The 25,146-nt window shown below is 53.0% G+C and overlaps 9 protein-coding genes; 5 read left to right on the forward strand and 4 right to left on the reverse strand.

The window, feature by feature from the left end:
• Positions 1-341: 341 nt before the first annotated feature.
• On the forward strand, positions 342-3,009 carry RCC_02468 (related to C6 transcription factor Prf; the record flags this gene model as incomplete). XM_023767758.1 has 5 exons in its annotated part: positions 342-591; positions 647-1,004; positions 1,051-1,897; positions 1,946-2,083; positions 2,134-3,009. 5 exons carry the CDS (start codon positions 342-344, stop codon positions 3,007-3,009), a joined length of 2,469 nt encoding a protein of 822 aa, XP_023623526.1.
• A 1,126-nt stretch (positions 3,010-4,135) lies between these two features.
• RCC_02469 (uncharacterized protein) lies at positions 4,136-6,345 on the forward strand (the record flags this gene model as incomplete). XM_023767759.1 has 4 exons in its annotated part: positions 4,136-4,483; positions 4,790-5,149; positions 5,254-5,428; positions 5,480-6,345. The coding sequence occupies 4 exons, from the start codon at positions 4,136-4,138 to the stop codon at positions 6,343-6,345; spliced, it is 1,749 nt and encodes a 582-aa protein (XP_023623527.1).
• A 421-nt stretch (positions 6,346-6,766) lies between these two features.
• Positions 6,767-8,176, reverse strand: RCC_02470 (probable glyoxylate reductase; the record flags this gene model as incomplete). XM_023767760.1 has 7 exons in its annotated part: positions 6,767-6,883; positions 6,938-7,271; positions 7,324-7,441; positions 7,502-7,601; positions 7,667-7,711; positions 7,781-8,030; positions 8,136-8,176. 7 exons carry the CDS (start codon positions 8,174-8,176, stop codon positions 6,767-6,769), a joined length of 1,005 nt encoding a protein of 334 aa, XP_023623528.1.
• A 558-nt stretch (positions 8,177-8,734) lies between these two features.
• RCC_02471 (uncharacterized protein) lies at positions 8,735-9,863 on the reverse strand (the record flags this gene model as incomplete). XM_023767761.1 has 3 exons in its annotated part: positions 8,735-8,848; positions 8,913-9,233; positions 9,285-9,863. The coding sequence occupies 3 exons, from the start codon at positions 9,861-9,863 to the stop codon at positions 8,735-8,737; spliced, it is 1,014 nt and encodes a 337-aa protein (XP_023623529.1).
• A 447-nt stretch (positions 9,864-10,310) lies between these two features.
• On the forward strand, positions 10,311-13,990 carry RCC_02472 (related to Pre-mRNA-processing ATP-dependent RNA helicase prp5; the record flags this gene model as incomplete). XM_023767762.1 has 3 exons in its annotated part: positions 10,311-10,742; positions 10,794-13,572; positions 13,626-13,990. 3 exons carry the CDS (start codon positions 10,311-10,313, stop codon positions 13,988-13,990), a joined length of 3,576 nt encoding a protein of 1,191 aa, XP_023623530.1.
• Positions 13,991-14,609: 619 nt separating this feature from the next.
• RCC_02473 (probable Eukaryotic translation initiation factor 3 subunit H) lies at positions 14,610-15,810 on the reverse strand (the record flags this gene model as incomplete). XM_023767763.1 has 2 exons in its annotated part: positions 14,610-15,189; positions 15,251-15,810. 2 exons carry the CDS (start codon positions 15,808-15,810, stop codon positions 14,610-14,612), a joined length of 1,140 nt encoding a protein of 379 aa, XP_023623531.1.
• A 269-nt stretch (positions 15,811-16,079) lies between these two features.
• On the forward strand, positions 16,080-17,541 carry RCC_02474 (related to glutathione-S-transferase; the record flags this gene model as incomplete). XM_023767764.1 has 9 exons in its annotated part: positions 16,080-16,149; positions 16,211-16,289; positions 16,459-16,471; positions 16,529-16,578; positions 16,630-16,749; positions 16,802-17,106; positions 17,242-17,288; positions 17,351-17,445; positions 17,496-17,541. The coding sequence occupies 9 exons, from the start codon at positions 16,080-16,082 to the stop codon at positions 17,539-17,541; spliced, it is 825 nt and encodes a 274-aa protein (XP_023623532.1).
• Positions 17,542-20,767: 3,226 nt separating this feature from the next.
• On the forward strand, positions 20,768-22,081 carry RCC_02475 (uncharacterized protein; the record flags this gene model as incomplete). The annotated part of the gene is made up of 1 exon (XM_023767765.1): positions 20,768-22,081. One exon carries the CDS (start codon positions 20,768-20,770, stop codon positions 22,079-22,081), a length of 1,314 nt encoding a protein of 437 aa, XP_023623533.1.
• Positions 22,082-23,569: 1,488 nt separating this feature from the next.
• RCC_02476 (related to ATP binding protein) lies at positions 23,570-24,884 on the reverse strand (the record flags this gene model as incomplete). XM_023767766.1 has 3 exons in its annotated part: positions 23,570-24,506; positions 24,556-24,594; positions 24,649-24,884. The coding sequence occupies 3 exons, from the start codon at positions 24,882-24,884 to the stop codon at positions 23,570-23,572; spliced, it is 1,212 nt and encodes a 403-aa protein (XP_023623534.1).
• Positions 24,885-25,146: the final 262 nt, after the last annotated feature.

Below are 25,146 nucleotides of genomic sequence, written 5' to 3' on the forward strand. Positions count from 1 at the left end.
GTTGGTTGGAAGGCTATCAATGTGTAGGCTTGTTGAACTGGAAAATGACTGGATGGTAGCTACAGCGGTGGTTGTAGGTGGTATGAGTTGAGTCTTAGATTTCGTAAGCAATGTTGTCGATCCCATGAGTTGCATCCTCCAGAGGCAACCGGGGATGTACGCGTGCTTCGAAGGATCATACATGCATAATGGTTGAGCATCAGCTGAATTTTCTGATCATCGCGGTCGACTGGCATACTGTTTGGTAATATCTGAGCTCTAAAAGAAGAAGAAAAAAGGTCATAGCGTTGCAACAACTCCTTCCCTCGGCGCACTTCTGTCCTCGTCGAAAGCTGACAAGGATGGATGACACAAGAGGCGAATCTCCGGGTGAGGATTACTTCAACGACCTCTCGCAGCAAGTTACCAACAACTCCAATGGACGAAAGGATTCCGACGAGAATGTACAGGCCCCCTCGAAAGCCAAGCGATGTGCAGCTTGTACTCTTTGCCGCAGGAGGAAGCTCAAATGTGACGGAGCGAAGCCTGCCTGTTCCACTTGTTCGCGATTAAAGCATTTCTGCTCGTATGACGAGGTGCGAAAGAAGAGTGGTATGTGTTTTGTGTGGATCGGCTTAGCAATCAACATGCTGAACAGTTTGGATAGGTCCGAAGAGAGGCTATGTAAAGCTTTTGGAAGCCAGATTGGCGCAAGTCGAGACGTTGCTGAAGAAAGGTGATCCGCCAGCGGTGACCAGCACTGAGAGGAGCGACCGTCCGTCAAATGAGAGCAATGATATTGTACTTCCCGCCGTGTATCCCGTTGACGGGCCACAATATGAGATGCCGGCGCAAGCAATGCCGTTTCTGTCTACATCCGCCTCGGATATCTTTGGCGACGGCACTGTTCCTGCAGAAGAAACATATCCATGGGAATTGATCTCCTTGGGTCTTGATGAGCCTCTGCCCATTCAGTCGGTCGTCGACGAGCTCAATCAGATATATTTCGAGAAGTTCCACACCTCGTAAGTATTACTTTCATCCTCACAGAAAAGATACTGAATATTTCAGGCTGCCAATGATGCATCGACCACGATATTACGCGGCGATGCATTTAGCACCCCATACAAGACCTCCAGTCTGTTTGCGATACGCCATGTGGTGTAATGCTGCAGCCCTAACAGACAAGTACGAAGGCGTCAAAGAACATTTCTACCATCGTGCTCGCAAGTATATTCAACAGGACGAGATGAAAGGTCATGGCGAGAGCATGCTCACAGTAGCACATGTCCAAACATGGGTCCTGCTCGCGACGTACGAGTTCAAGAACATGTATTTCCCGCGAGCTTGGATGTCTTCTGGTAGAGCTTCTCGCATGGCGCACATGATGGGCTTGAACCGACTGGATGTAGCAACCATGCAAGTCAAGCAATGCTTACCTCAAGTGAGGGATTGGACCGAGCAAGAGGAACGAAGACGAACTTTCTGGGCGTGCTTTTGCGTTGATCGGTACTCTTCGATCGGAACGGGATGGCCCATGTCGATTGAAGAAGTTGACATCAAGACCAGAATGCCCGGCAGTGAGGAAGCGTTTGACATGACCAAGCCGGAGAGTAAGCCATTCCTCGAGGATGCTCTTGAGCCGTCTGGACCAGCAGATCTTTCGAGCTTTGGAGGTGTCGTGCTCATGGCATGTCTGTTCGGCCGCAATCTTACCCACCTCCATCGACCTGGTCCGAGGGATCAGGACGATGACTTGAACGGAGAATTCTGGACACGACATCGAGATTTGGACTCAATCTTGCTCAACACATCACTGTCGATACCTGATCAGGTACGACTGCCGATGGGATTGAATAATCCCAACATAGTCTTTCTTAATATGAACATCCATACTTCGACAATCTGCTTGCATCAGGTATGTATCGTGGGAGTCTGAGCGGGCGTTGCAGCTAACAAATTTCAGGCGGCTATATACAAAGCAGACAACCATAAGAATCGCATTCCTGCTCGCATCTCTGCTGAGAGCAAGGTTCGCTGCTTAACGGCAGCGGCGGAGACTGCAAGTATCATGCGCACGATCAGTCATCTTGATCTGTCCGCTGCAAGTGTCTCAATCAAATACGTAAAGGACAGAGCTAATTTGCCATGTAGATGAATCCGTTCTTGTCATTCTGTCTATACGTCGCGGCTCGGGTCTTCGTACAGTATTTAAGATCAAGACCCAACGACCACCAAGTCGGGGYATCGCTGCGATTCCTTCTGTCTGCCATGCACGCGATCAAACGCAAGAATCCACTGACCGAATCATTCTTGGTACAGTTGGACGTCGATTTGGAGAGTGCCGCGCTGGATGATCTTCGAGTCCAGCAGAAGAGCAAATCGGCAATATTCGACGATTTCTCCGAAGATTGTGCCATAAACGGACTATTGCCAATGGAAGGTGGCGGCCCACCTACCTACGGAGACCAAGGTCTAGCAGCATTCAACAGCCCAACCCAAAACATCATCGATCCAAGTGATGCCACGGCCAATTCGGATGGCGCAGGACAGATGAATGGCAGTACAAATCTCGGCACGACACATTTGAACGTACCATGCCGACAGCGAATGTCTGAGGCGTTCATCTTTGAGATGGATACAGGTCCAGAGACGAACAAAGGCGATCAGCAAGCTTCCGGCTCCAACTCACGGAAGGGAAGATCCTCACATGCGTCTAGTACAACATACTCGCCACAACAGCAACTTCAGGTGGACCCCATGTTCGATCCTGCGTTCCCAGCTTCAAGATATAGTCTGCAAGGTGTGCAGCAACCTGGTGGAGCTTTCATCGCGCCACACGATTGGGGCAGCGAAGTCCAGGGCGTTCCTGACGCTGTGGCGCAGGGGAGTGGATTTAGCACCTTGATTGGTGGTGGTGATATGGGAGATGTTATGGCCGGTATGTCTGATGCTGAGTGGAATTCTGTGATGGAGTCTATGGGTGGGTGGGACAGTGGACTGGATCAGGGTTCGATGCATGTGTTGTGATAGACAATGCACAAATGTATACCAGCGAAGCACTCCACTTTGGCCTTTCGGCGCATTTCCATGGCATTCACATGCGCAGAGGTGACAGAGTGCACGCATCGGCGGCTCACGCGCTTTGAGGGTCGCAAGCAATCAATCACTTGGGCCGGCGGAGTTTCTGCGGAGTTGGGAGACTGCCTCTGCCGGACGCAAATACCGCACTTTACCATGATTAATCATTTCAAAAAGCTGGSCATCTCAGAAGGTCCATTTCTTTCCACATGCGTCCACATTCAGCCGCATGAGCGTGATGCGCACTTCTTCATGCCTGCGCGCATCACCAGCGACGCGCCTCTCGAAGGCGAATCACGGTCCGTTGTCGAAKGAGAGGTGTTGCTWCAGCTTCTTGGTATGACGACTTTACGGCCGTGGTGGGTCGATGGGTGGCTGCTGCCTTGGTGGACTCAACACCCGCATGAACGAGTGAGCTCAATGTGCATTGTGGAGCGTCTGGTCATCCAGCGATCCTGTTGCGGACTGACTGGTGTCTGCTAGATGCACGTTGACGCATGTCGATAGGCGATTTGGAAAATTGACTGGGGTGTAAACGAGCTGTCATTCAACAGTCACGTTGTGGAGGGATCAAGGATGTTGTGGTGGATATGCCCGCTGATTCGTGCTCAAGCACTTGATTGCGGTGCTAGTGTGAAACGAGTTAGAGGCCGGTGTGTGCTCGGCTACAACAGGAACAGGGCTGGGTGGGTTCGATCATGATTACAACATCTCGTCCTGAGTGCGGAGATTGGCAGTCGATGGAGCAGGTCGTATTCTGTGTAGCGAGGGAGCGGTGCGAAGGGCTCGGTTGTCCTCACCACAGGACAGGGAGGAGATGTTGCTGTTGCCAATCAATAAAGGTGAACGGACCCGGACGGGAAGGATATGCTAGCGCACGCCCCACACGCTCGCTTCGCTTCGCTACAGTAGTTTCCTAGGGTTGACGTTAAAGAGTGATGGGAAGAGCGTGGCAGAACCGCTCTTTGTCTCTTCAGCCGCCAGCAGGGCGCATGATATTGCGGGCGCGTACAGACAGTACGCCCCTCCCAACGAGCCCAACGAGCAGCCGGGATCTGCGGCGCCTCCGAACGTAATGTCTCTTCCTCCAATACAACATTTCGACCCACCGGCACCGAGCATGCAGTCGCAGCCACGACAGTACATTGCGGCGACGCTCAGCAATGGCGCAGCGGGCCAGTCGCACCATCCTTCGCCCTATCCGACAGAGTACCAGTACCAGAGCGCGCCGCCAGTTCAGCACATGGCGAACAACCAGCAGGTGCAAATTCAGGCGGCCAACGGGCAGAGTAATGGCGCGATGCGATATCCCATCCAGCCGCAGACTCCATCCGAGCGGCAGATATCGGGCGGTCGACACAAGAAGGAGATCAAGCGGCGGACCAAGACCGGCTGCCTCACATGTCGTAAACGGCGCATCAAGGTTAGTGAAGCTGTGTGCGCGCGGGCGCGGTACAGGCAAGTCGTGCGGGCGTGGTGCCAGTATGCCTGCATGCGTCGATGGAACTAGTGACAACACGTTGAAGAGCGGTATGGATGGCAAGACACGAGGATCAACGTTTATGCGGCAAGCGGACGTATCGTCCGTCCAAGGTCTGCTTCCAGAGCTGGTCGGCACGTTTCCGACAAGCGAAGGCCTAAATCTCTAACTAGTCCGCACTTCTTCTCGACCGCACCGCCTGCACTTACGAGACGACATCACGCGACACTTGGCTAACTCTTGCATCAGTGCGACGAAGGGCATCCGACTTGTCGAAATTGTCAAAAATCAAAACGAGAGTGTTTGGGCTACGACCCCATCTTCAAGCAGACGCCGATTCAGCCGGCCAACATTCAACCTCTCCCGCCTCATCACCCTCAACACCCTCAACATATACAACACCAACAGCAGCAGCAGCAGCACCAACAACAACAACAATTACATCCGCAGCCACAGCCACAGCAGCATCAACAGCAGCATCAGCAGCACCAGCAGCAGCATCAGCTCCAATCTCAGCAACGGCCGGTCCAGCAACAGCAGTACCACCAACAACCACCACCACATGAAGGCGGCCCCGTACCTTCTTCCTTACCCTCCAACCCTTATCAAGTGAGTGACTCCAACGCTTACTTGTGACACGAGCCGATCGCTGTCAACTCTGTCGCGCATTGTTCCTTTTGGAGCATCACCGCTGACATGCTCCTCAATGGCAGACGCCGCCCTACCCTTCAGCCGGGGCTCCTTTCGCTTCTGCACAACCACGAGGCCCTGATTCCAGCTACGGCTATAGCTCTCCGTTGGATCCCGAATTGAGTACTAGATCACCCCAATTATCTCGCATGGCGCATAGCAGCAACTATCCGGCGGCCTTGCAGCCACAGCGGAATGGTATGTCACGTCGACTCGCTTTCACTATGCAGTGCTGACATCTGACCGCAGTCAAGCAGCTTCGAATCGATGACTTGTTCGCTATCAATGATGTCCCGCCGCGCTTCCAATTGCGAGAAGCGCCGCCTCCCGTGACATCCACAACTCAGGAACAAATTGGCCAGTTCTACAAGTTCAACTACGCCCAAGGTCTTGACCGCTTATTCGAGACGGGCTGGTATTCACGGCAAGGCCCGGCCTATCTAAACTACCATCCGGTGCTTCAGGATTTTATTACACAGGTCATTGAGCAAATGTCTGCCAAGGAAGATGTCGATAATAACGCCATCATATCGCTCGAGGCTCGCTTGGTGTGGCAGTTGGCGTGTTTACCACGCCATGCTGCTACCTATTGTACCAATGGCGAGATGGACCCACCACTAGCAGAGTTGCTACCTCGGGTGGATAGCCTCGAATGTCTCATGACTGGCCAATTCCTGGATCCGAACAAAGTTTCACCTTCACCTCAAGCGCAGACGCCCTCCACTCCAGCGCAGGACTCTTCCGCAGTAAATCAGAAGTACAACGAGCGATCGTTCTGGCATCACCTGTCCAAGTTCGTCAGCTATCGAGACGATCAGACTTCCGGCCTGCAGGGCGTCAACGAAAGCTTGGCAGTGATCAGAGGTATACTCGCCATGCTGGAGAATCGCGACGTGCTCTATTCTATCGCCATCGCTCGACACATTGGCGGCCGTCTGCCAAGCTTCGATCCCCAAAGACACATCTCGGCTTCGAACAATGATGTCGCCGATGATCTCAATAAGCTCAAGGTCGCTCATCAATTCGTTGAGAACGAAGAGCAGCGAGGAACGTCGCAGGTCATCCAGCGGATCTGTTCAATGTCTATGCGGAGTTGGAAGCTGCAGAAGCAGTAAGACGAGATTTCTGGTACTGATCAGCAGTACATTTCGACCAACGGATAGGTTGTGGGAGTTCACCGGAACCAGCTGCTTCGTAGCTCAACTTGATTGTGCATGATTGTGGCAGACACAGCGACTTGCCGCAGTTCGGCATATTCTCCTTGTTAAGCATATGGGGCGCATTTTCGAAATTAGCGAGCGAGCACTTTCTAGCCTTCGTGCGCAAATTTTGTCGCTTCAAGTTCTACAAGGCAGTGATTTCATGTTTTGACGAGAAGGTGAGTTGATGATTTTGGATCTGACTCTTTTCAGAACTCCGAAGCACTGTGCTGACTTGGAGGACTCGAAGCCTCTAATGATTTCCGTGTTGATCGAGATTCAAACACGTACTTTCGAGTCCGCCCCCTGCTTTCCCTATTCCAAAGAATGCTCAATATCATAGATCCTTCTGCTCCGTTACAGGACTCTTGAGCGTTCCATACTCGATGGCCTGTCGTACATTGTCGAGCGCCCAAGTTTCCATCTTGATGTACGTTTCAATCGAATGCGTTCCCTGTGTTGTAGATCAGCATACAGCGTTTATAGACTGAAGTCGGGGGAATCCTACCATATGCGGTAAAAGCATAACACTAGGATTTGCAAGAAGTCCTGGATGGACTTTCGGCTCCTCTTCGAAGACGTCTAGTCCACAAGATCCTACTTGCCCCGATTCTAGGGCTTGGACTAGAGCGTCTTCATCCATGACAGCTCCACGTGCGGTGTTGATGATGATGACTCCTTTCTTCATTTTTGCGAATTGTTCTGCGCTGATGATGTGATGCGTGTGTTTGTTGAGGGGGAGGTTCAGACTGATGACATCTGACTGGGCGAGGAGTTCGTCGAAGGAAACGTACTGTGCTCCTCCGGCTAACTCATCGCTGAGTTTGTTGCGGTTGTGGTAGCTTTCGAGAATTCGTTAGCTTGCTTCAAAGAGAGTTGGAGAAGGAGTCGCACATGGTTGTCATGCCAAAAGCATCAGTCTTCTTCTTCATGTTTCGTCCGATACCTCCCATCCCAAGAATACCAATGACTTTTCCTTGTGGATCGTGGCCCATTGGTGCGCTCGGGTTTCCTGGTACATTGGATTAGTTTGTGTATCTCGTTCGACAGGTGTATCGACTAGACGACAAACCTCGCCATTTTCCCTCTCGGAGCGTGGACATGCTATAATTGAAACCTCTCAATGCTCCGAGGAGCAAGAACACTGCTGTGTCGGCAGTGGAATCGTCTACCTGTGGAACGGTAAGCATAATTAACATATAACCCATCCCACACTAAGTTCTCGTCGTTGACTCACTGCAGTAGGCACATTTGACACCCGAAGAGGAGGTTCCCGCGCTGACTGAAAACCAAGAGGGTCAGCTTGGTTGATCTACAAGTCGAGAATGATCTCTACTCTTGAACGACTCACGCAAGCAGCGACATCGATCTGGTCATATCCCGCTCCGTTATGACAGCAGAACTTGATGCTCTGCGGTAAAGCATTCACCAATTCTGCATCCCACAGGCCGGTAATGGAAACGGAGACAAAGGTGCGAAACACTGCAACGACATTGTCGAGCTTGCCGCTCTTGCACTCTTCAATGAACTCGCTTCTGCATGAGGCATTGGAAGTGATGATCTCAACATCCGCGGCGAGATCGTTGTAAGCATTGTGGGCGCTGTGAGGTCAGCCTTGGTCTTTCAGATATTCGATCAGAAATGAAAATAAATGTCTCTTTCCAGGAAACGCCAGATTTTCCTCTTCGTCAACATGTCATACGTACTGGTAGATTTTCCCGATGAAAAGAACTTGAGGTTTCCCCATCGTCGCTTCTTGCGTGCAGCGCAGTTGTTCTTCCAGAGTGGTCAAAATGATGTTTGATCCTACAAGACGTGCAAAAAGCAAGAATGAAGCTGGCCGCTTGGCCGCCCTATCTCATGATGCTGGGCACGTCCTCAACATCCACACAGCCCAGGTTCAACCTGCTCTAATTGTCTGGTCTAAGTTACATTGATGTCTCGTCTGTTGCACTGTCAAAGTTGAATGTCAACGACTGGTCGGCAAGCTTGCATACCAGCCTAGAATGGATATGAATTGGAACTTCCAGTTCCAGTCGATTAATCAGTAGAGTGCGATATACGAAGCTTTGCAAGCATAAGTTACAGTCCATTCTCACTGTGTCAAGAACAAAGCAGGCTTGCCCCAGCGAATTCCGCCTGTTCTCTCTCCTCACCAGCCTTCCAGCATATACGTAGCCCCCTGACCCCTCACCAGGGCGCAATCCATCAACAACGCTGACAAAGAAAATCACACTTCCCTGCCCACTCAGCCATTCCTCCTCCCAGCAATACTCGCGTCGACAATCGTCATACATCTCGGCGATCAAGCAGCTGCTGCAACAGGTGACTTGATTTCCGTTCCATATTCGTAGCCGTAAGTGTTCTTGAATTCCTCGAGATAGCGAGTCTTGTCTTGTTTGGCCAACTCTTCGAATTTCTGTCGGTGAAGAAATGTCAGCACTCGAGTGATGGGCAGCGACATTCATTCCGGCAATACGCACCGCCTTCTCATCAGCAGACAACGCGTTCCACTCTTTGCCAATCAGCTGCATGCGGTCCTTTGCCAAGATATTTTTGAAGTCGGCGCTGGGAAGGCGACTGAGGGCGAATAGAATGAATGAGTTTCGAGGTCTCGTGACGATACGCTCATCTTGAATCTCCCGATACTTGAGACCCTTACCAGCCTTCGTCGGGTTCTTCTTGTTTAACTGCTTTCGTGCAGCATTGGCTTGACGAATCTGTTCAGGCGTGTAGCTCTCGACATAGCGTTTGTACGCGGCATTGGCTGCCTCAGTCTTGAGACGCGCGATGTGGTTGTAGTGCTGCGTGAGTGTAAGTGGTTGAAATCAAACAATGTATCGCCGAGTACGAACCTCGATATCTGCCGGGCCGAGGGCTTTCCATTCGGCGGCGACACTCCTCATGCGATCCCCAAGGGCGTGCTTTCGACCATCCTCATCAGTGAGAGAACCCGATGCCTTGATCTTTTCGGACGTGAAGCAAGTGTATGCGCTGGGTTTGTAACGACTTGGGGGATCGAGCGCAAGCTTCTTGAGCACCACGGCCCTATCCTTCTCGACGCGCTTCTTTGCATCTGCCTTCTGTTTGGTTTGGCGCTCCTTCATGGCGGCCTGTGCCTTTGCCAATCGCTCCTTCTGTTCCGCTTTTTGCTCCTCTGTCAAGACAATCTGCGATTTCTTCGCGGCCGCCTTGCGCTTACTAGCAGCGAGCTTCTTCTCTGCCGCCGACGTGCCATCGGCGGGCTTAGCGGCGGCGCGTTTGACGGCGCGCTTCACTGGGCGGGAAGGCTCACCAACGACACTCTTGGGCCGGCCGGGTGTCGCATAGGTACGGATCGCCAGGATTCGTGTTGATACTGGAGCCGTATGAGGTAGCGCCGTGGATAGCACGCGCGTCGACGCTGGCCAGCGTAGCATGGTTCGTCCGATCATCGCAATTTGAGGGGAAAGGGCGAAGGTAGAGGCGTGCGACAGTCGGATAGGTGCTGTATAGCTTTCACTTCTTTCAATGCCAGGCTGACCTGCTGGAGGAAGTCACGGTGGATTTGCGACGCCCGTGGTCGCGTGAGCGCGTGAGGTTCTGTTTGTTTATGAGGTGAAATGGGGATGGAGCTGGAGCTGGTGGTTGGAGTACCCGGTACCAAGACGAAGATTAAAGTTTACTTCCCGTTTCATCAAACATCATCCTTACGACCTCACGTCATCACAATTCTTGCGCGGAGTCCCATTCAATTCGCATGTGACAGGCGAAAACAGCCAACACGTGGCAAGACGAAGAAAACTAGTATTAAGAGAGAATTGGAAGCGGCAGACGGCGACGGCGAGCAACGTGACCAGTGGGATCTGCTGTAGGGACGGACGATCCAGGGCGTGCGAGATATGGCCCGCTCACCACCGCGTAGGAGAGACGACGAACATCGTCGCGACGACCGGAGACACCGTCGATCGGACAGCCGTGAGGTGCGCTACGATGATCGCGACCGCGGAGGACATGGACGGCGCCGCGATGGGGATCGTGATCGTGAGCATGGCGGCCGCCGCGAATATCGCAACGACGACCGCGACCGCGATCGGCACAGAGACAGGGAGAGGGAGAGGGAACGAGATAGGGACAGACGCCCGACGKACCGAGATCGTGACCGTCGGGGTCCTCGGCGTGACGGAGACAGAGATCGAGAAAGAGACATATCGTTGGTGAGAAGCAGCGGACGTCGGAGCACTCGTGGTGAAGAGCGTGACAACGATGACTACGGTAACCCTGACAGAAACGGCAAACGTCGACGCGAAGCAAGCCATCCGGCGCGAAGCGAGGTATGTCTCACGCCCTCACGTCAATACACCGAGCATTTACTAAACGAACAGAATGGATCTCGTCCACCCTCTTCGCGGGCCAGCATTGCGCCCGTTGAGCAGCAATCAAATGAGCCGAGCGCCGCTGAGAAGGCGGAAATGGAAAAGCGGGCTGCAAAGGTCGCGGCCTGGAAAGAAAAGATGCTAGCTCAGAAAGCTGCCAAGCAGGCAGGTGCTGCTCCAGACAAAGCTGAAGGATCACCTCTGGTGTCCCAAGCTCAGACAGGAGAGGCGTCTCCCTCACCCGCGCCGACTCCAGCTCCGGCGCTAGCCGAGATCTCTACCAAGCCTCGAGCAGCATTTGACCCAAAGGAAATTAAGAAGCGTACCGAAGAGAAGGTCGCGAAGATGAAGGGCGATAATCTACCGCTCGGAGTTGATGCCTCTATTCCGCATGTYAAAAGTTTGATGAGGCCTCCCACTACAGCTGTCAAACCAGCCCCAAGAGCGGCCGTGGCGATTGGCGATGCTAAAATGACGGGATTCGGGCTCAACAAAGCCTCCGGCGAGAAGGGGCCAGACAAGTCCACGATCAAATCCTCGGCTACTCTCGACGATGATGAGGACGTTCAGCGCAAGTTTAGAAAGCTCCCTGACCTCCCTCAGTCAGCGATTGGTGGTACTGACACTGTCGAGGAGTATGACGATCAGGATAACCAGGACGACCACGATCATGACCTCCGCAGCGATGAAGAAGAAGCTGAAGCAGCTCGTGAAGCCGCACAGAAACGTGCAGAGGACGCCCAAGCCGAGCAGCAACAAGATGTTGAGATGGAGAATGCTGACGAGCCCATCGCACCTGCGGCTGTAACAAACCCCACAGAGGGCGGAGGCATGGATGTCGATGAAGAGGAAATMGATCCTCTCGATGCGTTCATGAGCAATCTTGATCAAGATATCGAGGCTGAAGCGCCTCTTAAACTCAACGGTAAGCGCGCAAACCGCGAAAAGCAGCTGTTCGATGACGAGGACGGGCCCGCTTTGGAAGCGGTTGGCGAAGATCCAGAAGACTTGTTGAACAACCCCAAACACAAGCGTAAGGACATTCCAGATGTTGATCACGCGAAGGTGGAATATGAACCTATCCGAAAGAGCTTCTACAGCCAGTCAATTGAGATCAGCGAAATGGAAGACGAAGAAGTGGATAAGTTGCGAGCCGAATTGGACAACATTACTGTTCGTGGTGTTGATCCTCCTAGACCGATTACAAAATGGTCTCAGTGTGGTTTCGGCGCTCAGGTTCTGGACGTGATTCGCGATCAAAAATTTGAGAACCCTACGGCTATTCAGTCTCAAGCTCTGCCAGCCCTGATGTCAGGGAGGGATACCATTGGAATTGCCAAGACTGGCTCTGGAAAGACTTTGGCTTTCATCCTGCCAATGTTCCGACACATCAAGGATCAGCGCCYGGTTGCCAATCTTGAAGGTCCGATTGGAATGATCATGGCCCCAACTCGCGAGCTTGCCGTCCAGATTCACCGCGAGTGCAAGCCGTATCTAAAAGCACTCGGTCTTCGTGGTGTATGCGCTTATGGCGGCGCACCCATCAAGGATCAGATCGCCGAGCTGAAGCGTGGAGCAGAGGTCATTGTATGTACCCCCGGTCGCATGATCGATCTGCTAGCTGCCAATGCCGGCCGAGTGACTAATCTGCGCCGTGTGAGTTACGTTGTCTTGGATGAAGCCGATCGTATGTTTGACATGGGCTTCGAACCACAAATCAACAAGATTCTCGGTAATGTTCGTCCTGACCGACAGACGGTCCTCTTTTCCGCCACGTTCCCCAAGAAGATGGAGTCACTTGCACGCAAGGCACTGACCAAACCTATTGAGATCCTTGTCGGTGGTCGCAGCGTTGTTGCGGCGGAGATCACACAAGTCATCGAGGTCCGCGCTGAGAAGACCAAATTCCATCGAGTTCTTGAGTTGCTTGGAGAATTGTACGAGAGTGATGAGGATGCTCGCTCACTCATCTTCGTAGACAGGCAAGAGAGCGCCGATAATCTACTGAAGGAGCTCGGGATCAAAGGCTACCCAAGCGTTTCGGTACACGGTGGAAGAGAGCAAATCGATCGTGATCAAGCAATTGTCGATTTCAAGAACGGCTCGATTCCAATCATGGTTGCGACGTCTGTTGCGGCGCGTGGTTTGGATGTGAAGCAGCTCAAGCTGGTCATCAACTACGACTGCCCTAATCATGGAGAGGACTACGTGCACCGCGCCGGCCGCACTGGTCGCGCCGGCAACACTGGCACTGCCGTCACTTTTGTTACTCCTGATCAAGAGAAGTATGCAGGATTCCTCATGCGTGCACTAGAAGATAGCAAGCAGGAAGTTCCCGGCGTGCTCGAGGACATGGCTGCCGAGCACAAGAAGAAGGTCGCTGCGGGAGAGGCTAGCAAGTCGGGCTCTGGGTTCGGTGGCCATGGTGTCGAGAAATTCGATGCCGCTCGCGCTGTCGAACGTGCGCATCTCAAGAGCCAGTACAAGATTGAAGGCGAGCCAGACGATGAAGAGGAAAAGAAGGACAAGGACAAGAAAGAGAGCAACGTCGAGCAACTCATTGCCAAGGCTTCCGGAATTGTCAAAGCTTCTGACGCACCACCATCAGAGTCAGCTCCCGCACCTGTGGCTCCTACTGGCATCCGCGAAGACCTCGCCGCGCATTTGGACCGAGCTATGCAGGTCCAGAAGGCTGAAGTTGTAGCTGCACCAGCACCCGGGCTCAACAATGCCGCCGCTCGAGCTGCTGCCGCCGCGGCTGCTATCAACAGTCGGATTGGCGCCAAAGGTAAGCATGAACAAAAGACGGATCCATCACAAGTTTTACTGACACCATCTCAGGAGCTACAAGACCAGGCGCTCCCGCCGACAATCGCGGCCCCGACGCCGGTGCCTTCCACGCCACGCTCGAGATCAACGATTTCCCTCAAAAAGCCCGCTGGGCCACGACGAATCGCACCAACGTTGCAAAGATTCTCGAGGCCACCGGGACCTCCATCACTACAAAAGGTAATTACGTCGCTCCTGGCAAAGAGCCTGTTGATGGTGAGCCCAAACTGTACATTCTTGTCGAAGGCGATACGGAGATTGCGGTGGCTTCCGCTATGAGGGAGCTCACGACTCATTTGAGGGAGGGGACTTTGCTCGCGCAGGAGACAGAGGCGAGGGGTGGTGCAGGTGGTCCCGGACGCTACCGTGTTGTTTGAGCTGAGTTGCAAAACTCGTTCGATGCCCTACCCAGTGTGGTGGCGTGTATCTGTGTGAGAAAGGAACGTCGTTGACGCTTGCATGATCAATGCGGTGGCTGCGCGAGTTTCGCCGCGATCTCGAGGCATCAACCAGGGCAGACAAATTCAACTCAGGTCCTAAGATTCAATACACGTGTGGAGAGATGTGATCCAGCCACGGGTTGTAGACACTCATTGTCTTGAGCTAAGCTAAGCTGTGATTTCATCCCTGCAAATGCTCAACCCTATCCGTGGCACGCTGCGAGGCGACTGCCGTTTCACCAAACAAGTATCCCTCGATCGCTGTTCTGCTGTATCCGAGGGCTTGGTGAGCATAGCAAAGTAGCGGGATATTGTAGAAGGTATCGACCGACATCTCAACGTCGTGCTGGAGTCCTGCGAGACGCTCTCGCAACCCCGATCCTCAGAAAACTCGTTCCCCCACACTACCATCATGAGTATCTCGTAAACATTTCGACATTCGTATGGCATCAATCAAACGAGACGAATTTTTGCGAACGCTTTTCTGAAGAGCCCTCATTCTAATCCCCTGAACGCCTCGCTATGCAGACCCTAACCGGCCATTTGGCAATGTCATTCAAGCCAATTCGCCAGGAAGAAGGCTGCCCTTTGTGCCGAACATCTTTCCGCTGATAACGGCCGTGAAGCCGTCCACTTGCCTAGCATACTGGTCCACTTGTCTCGCCACGAGCAGTGACTCGAGACGTGAAGGCTCTTGTGGCAGCTTGAAAAGCTTCTGCCACTCGTCCTCGGGAAGGAGTGGCTGCTTCTGCTGTGTGCGCAGGACGTTCTCTGCCTTGCGCTTCTGCTGCCATTGTTGGATTTTAGCCTGTTCACGGGCGAGGGAGCGTTGGTAGTACTGAGCGTTATTTTGCTCCGTCTGGTGGTTCTCAATGCTTTCTAGCAGGAGATCACAGGTCTTCTCGAGGAATGGGTCGATGGATAGGTCCAAGCTCTCGAGGTTTGGAGCCAGAGGGTTTTGTGCAATGTTGATGTCGTTGTCGAGGTCTGCGAGAGATGTGGGCAAGTCCAGAGTGGTCTTCTGAGATGGCTGCTGTGGAAGCTGGTGCAGGAACGCAGTCAGGAGATGTGTGTTGTGGACCTTGATCGGGAGCTCCACAAGGATGTCTCCATAGCGAAGCTTGGATTGCTGAAGGCTAAGGAAAAGATGTCAGCATGGTGCCTTTTGCAGGATATCACTTTGGTTCGCCGGCTTACCTCTCAGATGAGAACTTGCCCTCGGTGAATGCAGCAAGGAAGCTGGGTGACAGGCGGTAGGCCTTCAAACTCAAACTACCCTGGCTGGTCTTTGACACGTCGAATACCAGCGATACAGTGCGCTCATCGGTTGCGCGCTGGAAAAATGCCTGGTTCTCGATGAAGTTTTGGTTGACAAAGTTGCCCATGCTGGCACTGATGTACCAGCCCACACCCTGTGCATCCACGTTGACCTCACGAAGGAACTTGATCATCTCTGCCTGATATGCCACATTGCTCTTAGCCCGCGGCGCGGCAGCCGCCAGAGCGGCGGAATCTTGCTGATGGTATGGGTCGGCGGCGGCGGCAGCATCGGGAGCGGCAGCTGGGAAGGGGAAGGAGTTGGTGACCTGTAGCTGCGAGTTCACGTCCATTCCGACCAGGAATCCGGTCGCTGGTGTTGGGAAGGCTGACGTCGAGTGCTTGATAATGCGCATCACCACCAAGGCCTCGATTTGGACCTCTTTGAGGGGTGATTCCTTGAGCGCAAGGAGCGTGCTGGGTGCTGTAGTTTCCGCCATATTTGCGGTGTGCGGCGTGCGGAGGGTCGGTTGAAATGTGAGGCGTGTGGTGTTGACCCGGAAAGCTCAAGATTCGCGGGTGTCTTTTGAGGTCTAGGTGCCCTGATTTTTGTTCGTGAATCTACTTTGGAGTGCGCTGCTCGAATTTCGCTCCTCCGGGCCCGCCTCCGCTTCCTTCCCCCTCCATCTTCCCTACACCACCTTAGGAGTCAACGACTGCAGGACTACAGAACCGCACGTCGCATTGGGATTTCGTCGTACACGTAATCATGTCGAGCGACCAGTCTGCTCAGCAGGATCTCGATCCCAATCAGGGCGGAGACGCAACGAAGAAGACTTGTACCTCCAACTTCGAACTTCCATAGAACAGGGTGTCATGGGGCTTACACGCTGTGGTCAGATCACARGCAACCTACCGGTGAAGCAAAGAAGACTGCAGACAGTCATGCCGCAGAAAACGAGTTAAAGCTATATGGCAGGTAAGCACTCGCAGAATGCATGCTTGCACTCCGTTGCCACAGAGGACAGCTATATGCCCACCGTAGACTTGCGAATACATGAGCTAGACGCAGAGAGCGCGATTCGTGAATTTTCAAATCTCGCATTTTCAACACGATTGTGGACATGGTTACTGACTGTTGTCGATAGTTGCTTCTGCCCTGTGAGGACAATCAACAACACTTGCATGTGTTCCCCCCACTGATGAATCCCTGTTCAGTTCGTACACCGCGTCTGGATCAGCCTGGAGCTCAAGGGTCTTCAGTACCAGTAGTGATGCTCCTCTTTGTTTTGGTTGAAGGCAAACTGATATCGTCCAAGATACATCGAAGTCGATGTTTATCGCAAGCCAAAGCTTCTCCTGGACATCAACCCCAGAGGTCTCGTGCCAGCGTTGCGTCATGGGGAATGGGGATGCTACGAGAGTACTGTCCTGATGGAGTATCTTAGACAGACTGTTGACTTGCTGAGGGATTTCTGATTGTTTCTACAGATACCTCGAGGATCTCGATGCAGGCCGAGCACTCCTTCCAGCAGACCCAAAGCTACGAGCACACTGCCGCCTCTGGTGTGATCATATCAATCGACACATTATCCCGGCGTTCTACAAGTACCTGCAAGCTCAGGATGCCGATAATCAGGTCAAGTTTGCAGGCGAACTGAAGGGCCATATATCAACGTTGGTAGATGCTGCCGACAAGGAGGGCCCATTCTTCCTAGGAAACGAGATGGGCTTTGTGGATGTACAGATTGCTCCTTGGATTGTTAGACTCGAAAAGGTTCTGAAGCCGTACAGAGGTATGCAGCTCGCTTTTGATGGAAGTCTGATGACCTTGACTGCCCCCATTTTCGGACGCAGCAAAAAGCTACGGCGAGCTATACGCAAGATTACATGTCCTTCAGGAATCTGCTGCTGATTTCTCATGTGAGCAGGATGGCCAGACGCAGAGCCTGGTAGCCGCTGGGCAAAATGGGTTCAGGTGAGAAAAACTGTCAGACTCACTATTGGGAGCACTTGTTGATTCGGGTTCACTACACCTAGGCCGTCACGCAGAGTGACCCCGTGCAAAAGACAACAAGCGACGATGAGCTATACCTCGACAGCTATGAACGCTATGCTGAGAACCGACCCAACACGTAATATCATGTCGCTCTTTTGGAGTAATGTTGCTGATTCTGGTACACAGGTCTCAAGTCCGCGAAGCGATCAACTCCGGAGGCGGATTGCCTTGAACAGCTAGCGGACTGCTTAGCAAGTGAACAGGCAATAAACATGTAAGGCTTACGCCGGCGATTCGATCAAGATCTTTAAGACGCAATCAACATGAGGATTCGCACAACGGATGGCGTACGTACGTACCTTCATACCTCGCATCAAAGAAACGAAAGTTTTATCCCATTCGGCGGCTTCCCCGAACACACAGCTTCAAGAGTGAAGTTGACCTTCGAAACGCTTCCGAAGCGTAGCGTTTGAAGAAATCATGGATAGTTTGAAAGTACCAGGTTATGCAAAGCAAGAAGTTTGGAGAGTGCGGTTCGCCTCTCCAAACATGCTCAGATCAAACAGCACAGGCATCGCGCGACCTTTGCTCAAAGAAGCTGCTGCACCAATTCCCCGGCCGGACTGCAAGCTTGCTGACGATCACAAATACTCCCCTTTGCAGGTGCCGCGAAGTCTCCACCGTAAAGACTCAAGAAGGACACTGCTGCACCGTGACCCTGATCACTCAGCGCTCATCTTCGCGTGCTGAAGCGAGACCGCTAAAGGGAAGCCCGGCAGAATGGGAGGAATCGCAGGGAAGTATGACCCTCGATGATTATGATCCAATCAGCAAGGCATTGCATCTGAGATCTATCTCTACAGATTCTTCAGCCACCGCTAAGAGGGGGTGTACTCTGTCCCTGCAGGAGACGGAGCATTCGCCTAGGAGGAGGTGGCGACGGAGGACAGTCCGTGGCTAGCCTGGGGGGAAGCTTCATGCCTGTTGTTGAGCAGGACTGCGACGGGCGGAGAGCGTTTGGAAAGGAGGAGAGCATCTTATTACGTGCCATTCGACTTCCAAAAGAGGTAGTTGGACAGGCGACAACTTGGAATTAACATAAGATGGTCTCAATTAGCTTGCTGTTTCACAGCATGTCTGAAGCCATCCGGTCTCATCAAAGAGTCGTTGTCTCCCGGCCGGTATCTGAGATCTACCGCTGGAGTAGTGCAAGGTACCATCTCGTCCGTTGGAGATCACAGATCTCCTCTGCCGCCCGCTTCACCGTCGCCATGGGGGAAGAGGGCCGGAAGTAGACGGTGAGGACCTGCTTCTACCTCCTGTGAGGCACATCGCTCAGTACCACGTTCTCGAGAAGTCACATCATAGATCGGTGGGAATCGCCGATCTCGAAGAAATCGAGGAAAAAACAAGGGTCGAAAAGAAAGCCAAGAAAGCACAGCCGACGTGAAGAGCTCTTTTCGACAGCGCTTGATAGGTCGGACTCCAGGCCGGATCATGATGGATGCAGTTTCCTGTCGAGGTGACTACAAGTAAGCCGTGTGAGCCGTGCAAGGCGCTGCACTGAATCGTGCCACCTTAACGAAAGCCTCTCACCGCAGTTTCACCATCGCGAGCTGAAGCCATACGAGGCCATGCGTGCTCCACTGCGAGTCCGATCGTGAGAGACCGCCGTTGGCGGATGTTTCTGAAAACACGTACTGATCGCGCAAAATCAGCAACATCATCGATTCGCAACATCGTCGCACAGACATTGCGTCACGCATCAATATTTCTACACCAGCCACAGGCCCCGAGATGGCGATTCTCGACAATCTCACGGCGACCGAGCTTGCGGTCGGCACATAACGGAGGGCAGGCCGTGACGATTCAGCACTGTCACGCTTTGACGGCCCCGTAACGCACACCCGCGGAGCATGCGACAGATCGAAGATGCTCTTGCAGACGGGTGATCCGGACCTGACACCGCTGCAGAGGATCCTTGAGGGGTCATCGGCGATTTAGAAGCAGATCGAACAAACCCAATGCGCCGGTGAGGCTTGACCGCACGTTGTGCTAGTCCATTTCCATTTCGGGACATAGCCGCTGTGTGAAGAAGTGGCTCAACCAAGGCCCGCGGTCTGCCAGGTGAGATGAGAGAGAGTGCTTACGGGCATTTGGATTGTTCCCGTAGATGTTTCAACTTCGATAGTTTCGAAGATGTCTTGTTGGAACACACCACCGGCAGGGCTGTTGATCTCACGCTCTTGGATTCGAGATGTGGGATGGTCTCATGGTCTCATGTTCGGGCTGGAGTCGCCGGCTTCTCGCATGCGTACAGTAGTATGGGACGTGGGTCCTGCATCCTGTACGCGCGCGTGGGACTGCATTAGTGCCAACTCTGGAGAGCGCGGGAGCCAGGACCAATGACGTCGAGGGTTAGCGGCAGCGCTTGAGGCAGAAGAGTCAGCATATAACTGCAGCCTGTAAGCAGTATTCCATTGGTGATGTGGATCACAATAATCAAGATGTTYATAACATGGAACAGCGGTAAGCAGGAGGTGAGGTGGTGAAATGCTCGTGCCCGCCGTGTTGTTTCCGGTTACTCTGCAGACGTGAGGGATTCCTTGGGCGAGAGGTTGCTCACGGCTTCGATCTCGATCGCATGCTTAGGCTAGTACCAAATGGTCAGAGTGCCGACAAGGATGTTCACAGCGCTCCGCGGCGAACGCATGACACGAAAACAAACAGCCACTACTGTCGTTCATCAATACGCAGCACCGCGAAGACATCAGCGAGACAAATGCAGTGTGAAGATTGATCTGAACGCGCTCACACGATGTGATGGCACCGCAGCGGAGGTGGTGCTGTGGGAGGGGTTACGTTCCGAACCCTGTAGCGGTTTGCAGCTTATCCACGCGATCGCCGATGTGTTTGCTAGCGGCCTCGCTTGCCAGCGACTTTGAACTGGGATTCTCGACTTAAGGTTGGGCGCAGGGAGTTGGACCACGACGGCGCATCCGCTTGAATAAAACCCAGTCGTTGCATCGGTACCTAGGGTAGAGTGGTGTGGCTTCCGTCTGCCACAGCCTGTCCATTTAAACTGTCTCGCTGGCATATCCAGGGTCTGAGATCATCTCTTCCTCTCGCAGCGCTCCTCGGCGCGATGAAGACTCCCTGCCCTGCCGCTCTCTGACCCTTTGAGCCGCTGTTGTACTCTTTTTATTAGCTGTACCGCCCCGCAGGTCTCAGGTCCGCTCGCAGCTCCCCAGTCATTCACGCAACTCGTCCGTCTGCCTACCAACGCGCCCTCCCCATCCAACAGCATCCCCAAGACCAGCTCACCTTACTTGCTTGCCTACCTACCTACCAACCAACCAACACTGTTCCCCTCCATCCACCAGAGCTCACAGTCCACTCCTCCAGTGTTGACCTGTCCAATCCACCGACGAATCGTCACGAATCCTGGCTAGCACATGATGGACGGTAGAAATTGTACCGGCCGCAAGATCTCACTACTCAACGATAGTAGTGACCCCATTGCGGTACCCTCGCACAACTTCTGTCACCAACCGCGACCTCTTGCTGTGCACTCACATTCGCATACGAGCTCACGCTCGTCGAGGGAGTCCAGCTGCACTTCCACTCCCAGCTTGGCCCCGCAAACGCCACTACTGATCCGCAGCGAGTCGCAAGATTCGTCCCGCGGTTTCGCCACGCCATCGCCTCTTACACCCTCGTACACCTCTTTTCCGCCGCCGAAACAACACATCCACCACCAATACTACATTGCGAATTCTCAGACAGCCAAAATGGACGATCCCAATGCTTCAATGTACCCACCAATTCCAGATGCGACTGGCGCAATGCCGCAGGCCTATCCCATGCCGCAGATGCCAATTCCACAGCAACAACAGCAGCAGCAACAGCAGCAGCAATTAGCGCCGCAGCAGGCGCTTGTTCAGCAGTTCCGCACCTCGAATTCACCCGCTTCGGCATCCGAGCCTTCGCGCGCCGCCGCACAGTCGGGCAGCAGCAAAGCACCAACCAAGAAGAATCAGTACCCATGCCCAATGGCCAAGCAAGTCGGCTGCTCCGATTTCTTCACCACATCCGGTCACGCGGCGCGCCACGCGAAGAAGCATACCGGCAAGAAGGACGCGTTTTGCCCCGAATGCAACAAAGCGTTCACTCGCAAGGACAACATGGAACAGCACCGTCGCACACATCAACACGGCCGCGGCAACTCGCGAACAACCAACGACGACTCCAAGGTCAAGAAGCCTACCAAGCAGCCCACAAGGAAGACGATGATCAAGCCGGAGCCCCATGTCGAGGCAGCGATGGAGCAGCAGTTGGCTGAACAGGCCCACGTACAGCAGGAACAAAATCAGATTCAGCAAGCGGTCCAGGCCCAGGCACAGCATGCGATCAACTTGCAGCAACAAGTGGTCGACCARATGCTCATTCCCACCGCCGGACCTTACTTCCTGGGCACCGTTGACACTGGGCCAATATCGTCGCTACCGATGCCAATGTCTGACATGGGTCTTGGGCGACCGCCACTCCACCGCTCAAGCTTCGCCAACTCGCTCGAATTCGTTCCACCTACCGCTCCAATGGTAGATCCCGACACTCTCCACTATTCATATCCATCTCCCAATGGCCTGACCAATGGACTCACAAACGGCCTCGATAGTCTCGCACTGGCTGCCAGCGAGCACCGTCGAATGTCAGAGAAGTCCCAGTCACGGAGTCCTTCGTCCGAGGCCACCCAAAGCAGTKAGCCATAATATACCAACATCGTGGCCACCTCATGTGGTCTCTGTTCCACTTTACATATCCTATTTTGAGTAACGAGAGCGATTTGTCTTTTTTTGAGCGAATATACCCAGAGCGCCGAGGCATGTGAGAGATCAGGGCAAGTCTGAGGATGGGAGGGACAGGAAGGCAAGTTTGGCAAGTTTAGTAACAGGAAGGTGCAGGATGATGATACACGAGAACCATCATTGGAAGCATGTATTGGAGGGCAGCATGAGACGAAATGACTGCGCGCTCTGTAACAAAACACGCGCCGCGAAGCCGAGTGATTTAGGAGGTCTCTTCGAGCAAATTTCGTAGGCAGCGAAATGTCGTATGAACACAATTACGCTATCAACACAATTCTCTTTTCCATATTCAGTGTGCACTTGTTACATGGCTTCCAAAAGAAGTTGGAAAAAGTACATGTACAGATGAAGTCCATTTACACCTTTCGGGGTTCATCGAGGGTCCCATTTTCCATTTTCTAGGTACCTAGGTAGGTAGGTAGGTATCTTCAGGTTCGCCCGGTCTTTCTAGGTCTCTACCCTCTCGCGCGGCGCTGAAAATGCTGACATGTCGCATGTCTCTTCAAACGCCGGCTCGCTCTCGCTTGCTGTTACCACAATCACGACTCGGACGTGCCGTGTGCACTGTATACCCTCTCGGTTTCACGAGCAACTATGAAACTTCCCACGTGATTTTGGCTGAATCGTTTAGGTTCTTGCGATCGGAGGGATCGCCGGCACGACGGGTTTAGCTATATGCTCGAGACTATAGGCGCTTGAATCGTGGGTTCAAAACGTAGTGGGTGTGGAAATTAGAGATGGGCGACCGGATCGGTCTCTGAGGTATACTATACTGGCTGCACGGTCGAGGGGATAGTGTGATATAAGCCGCGGCGAAAATGTGTGTGTTGTTCTGTCGTAGAAGAAGTTGGAGAATAGTTAAGGTTTTGCTGGTCTTGGTTCCGCATGTGGAAGCTATATGTGAAGAAGTCGGGAACGCGCTCCTTTGCGAGGGGATTGAAGGCAATGGCCCATCTCGGGGTTTCCTGATGCTCATCAACATCTGTATATAGGAACAGTCGGGCTCAGCACGCCATATTCGAGATACCCTCTTCGAGACGATGAGATCATATTGAGAAGCTCTCTCGGTATAGATTGTAAGCCAGCTGGCTCGCACAAGGCTGAGTGGCTCGTTGCGAGGGGGCTGGTATGGAAGGCGATGGAGAGGAATGAACATGGTGAGAAGCTCGAAACGGCCCAGACAAGAAACCACCCTTACACTGCTCCCTCAATAAAGTCCTCGAGCAATCCACTCACAGGGTTTCCTACAGCATGTTTGTCCACTGTGCATATTCTCGACATCTCAATGGAGCGTTTTTTGGCGCTGATGTGTGAAATCTGCTTGTCCCAATTCCGATACGCCTTCGCTAATAGTAAAAGTCAACCGACCCAGAGGTCAGAGCATCGTCATCTTCATCGCTGGCTATTTCTGATGTAGCTGGCAKCAGCAGCTTGTGCCGCAGCGGCACCACCACCATCTTTCATCGCCTCTTCATACCTAGCCTTCAGCGCTTCCTCGAAAGTAGTGTTGTTTGCTTCCGTCTCCTCGTTCATATTCTCCGCAGCCTCGCCCTGGTAGTCCTCATCCGATTCGTTCTCGGCGTCTTCCATATCGCTGATGGTCTCCGGTTCGTCCTTGGGCGCGGCATACTTGCCAGTTCCCTTCGCCTTGGAAGAGACTTTCATGTCGCTCATCATCCTGCTCACTTCCTGCTCGCGGATTTGGCTCTTCTGCTCCTCGGCGTCGGCTCTCCTCCGCTCAAGTTCTGGCCTKTAGTCTTTCTCAAACTCGACTCGCTTCGCCTCGACTGCCACGAAGAATTCATCCACACCATCTCCCGTCATGGAAGAAACGCCTACAACCGAAAGCTGGTTGTAGAATTCTTCCAGCACCAGAGACATGCTGTTGAGTAAAGGACCCATGTAGCCACCTCCCTCGCGCTGATTTTCCTCTTCGTCCTGGACTGCTTGTTGGAACTTCTCAAAGTCGCGCATCCAGTCGACTGCTTCTTCTTCAGATTTGACATCGGTCTTGTTAAATACCAGAATCATGGGGAGTTTGGTCTTGTAGAGAATGCTGATGGCGTAGAGCATGTTCGACATGAAAGTACTCGTGTTTTCGGTGGTACGTGGAGTGTCGATTATGTAGGCCAGGACGGTGGGGAAACTCGATGCGAGAGATGAGAGCAATATGTTTCCAGAGGCAGACCACACGAAAACTTCGATTTGACCTGGCGTGTCGACTATGATGTGGCTTGGAAGTGGTTTGGATGGCTCTTGTGGTTGTGGCAGGCAACGCTTCTCCAAGATGCCCATAACTTGGTCACATTTCGTACTGAACAAGTTGAGACTTCGAAGTGTCAGTATGATCTCGTGATCATTGGATGCTGTGGATTTACCTTGTCAGGATAGCACCGTTCGGTCCTAGGTTGTACTGTCTGCATACATGTAAGCAAGCCGTGTTTGAGTAGCATGACTGCGTCTTCTCCTACTTCATCACTTCCTTGTAGTTGACCGAATCCCGAATGTCGATGTTAGAATCGAATGGCACGGAGCGAACAGCAGGGTCCAGATTGATGGCATATGGTGGAGCGGTAGTTGATGAGTTTTCCTTGTGTTGTTCGTGGAGATGGGCATTGATTCTCTGCATGAAAGTCGTCTTGCCAGATCCCGCCATTCCCACGCATACTACAACAACTGGAGCCTGCGCGGCCTCGGTGGACGCCATGTCCACTAGGTGCAAGAGGGAGTGGAACCTTCTCTGTGTTGGCTTGAGGGCAAGTTGTGTCTGAAATCTATTCTCAGCAGTCTACCAGTCTTTGAGTCGTCGGTCAGCCGTAACCAAGGACTGTGATCGGTATTTGCGCAAAGGGTGAACGAAGATGTTCCAACTAAGGTTTCTTTCATGTGATGATCTGAGTTTGAGGTCGAAATCTTGCTAGCGCGAAGTGCCGTCACAGGGCTGGCTTTTGACGAGCTCTGACTTTGAC

Source organism: Ramularia collo-cygni (genome assembly GCF_900074925.1).
Source record: "Ramularia collo-cygni strain URUG2 genome assembly, contig: RCC_scaffold03, whole genome shotgun sequence".
NCBI lineage: Eukaryota > Fungi > Ascomycota > Dothideomycetes > Mycosphaerellales > Mycosphaerellaceae > Ramularia > Ramularia collo-cygni.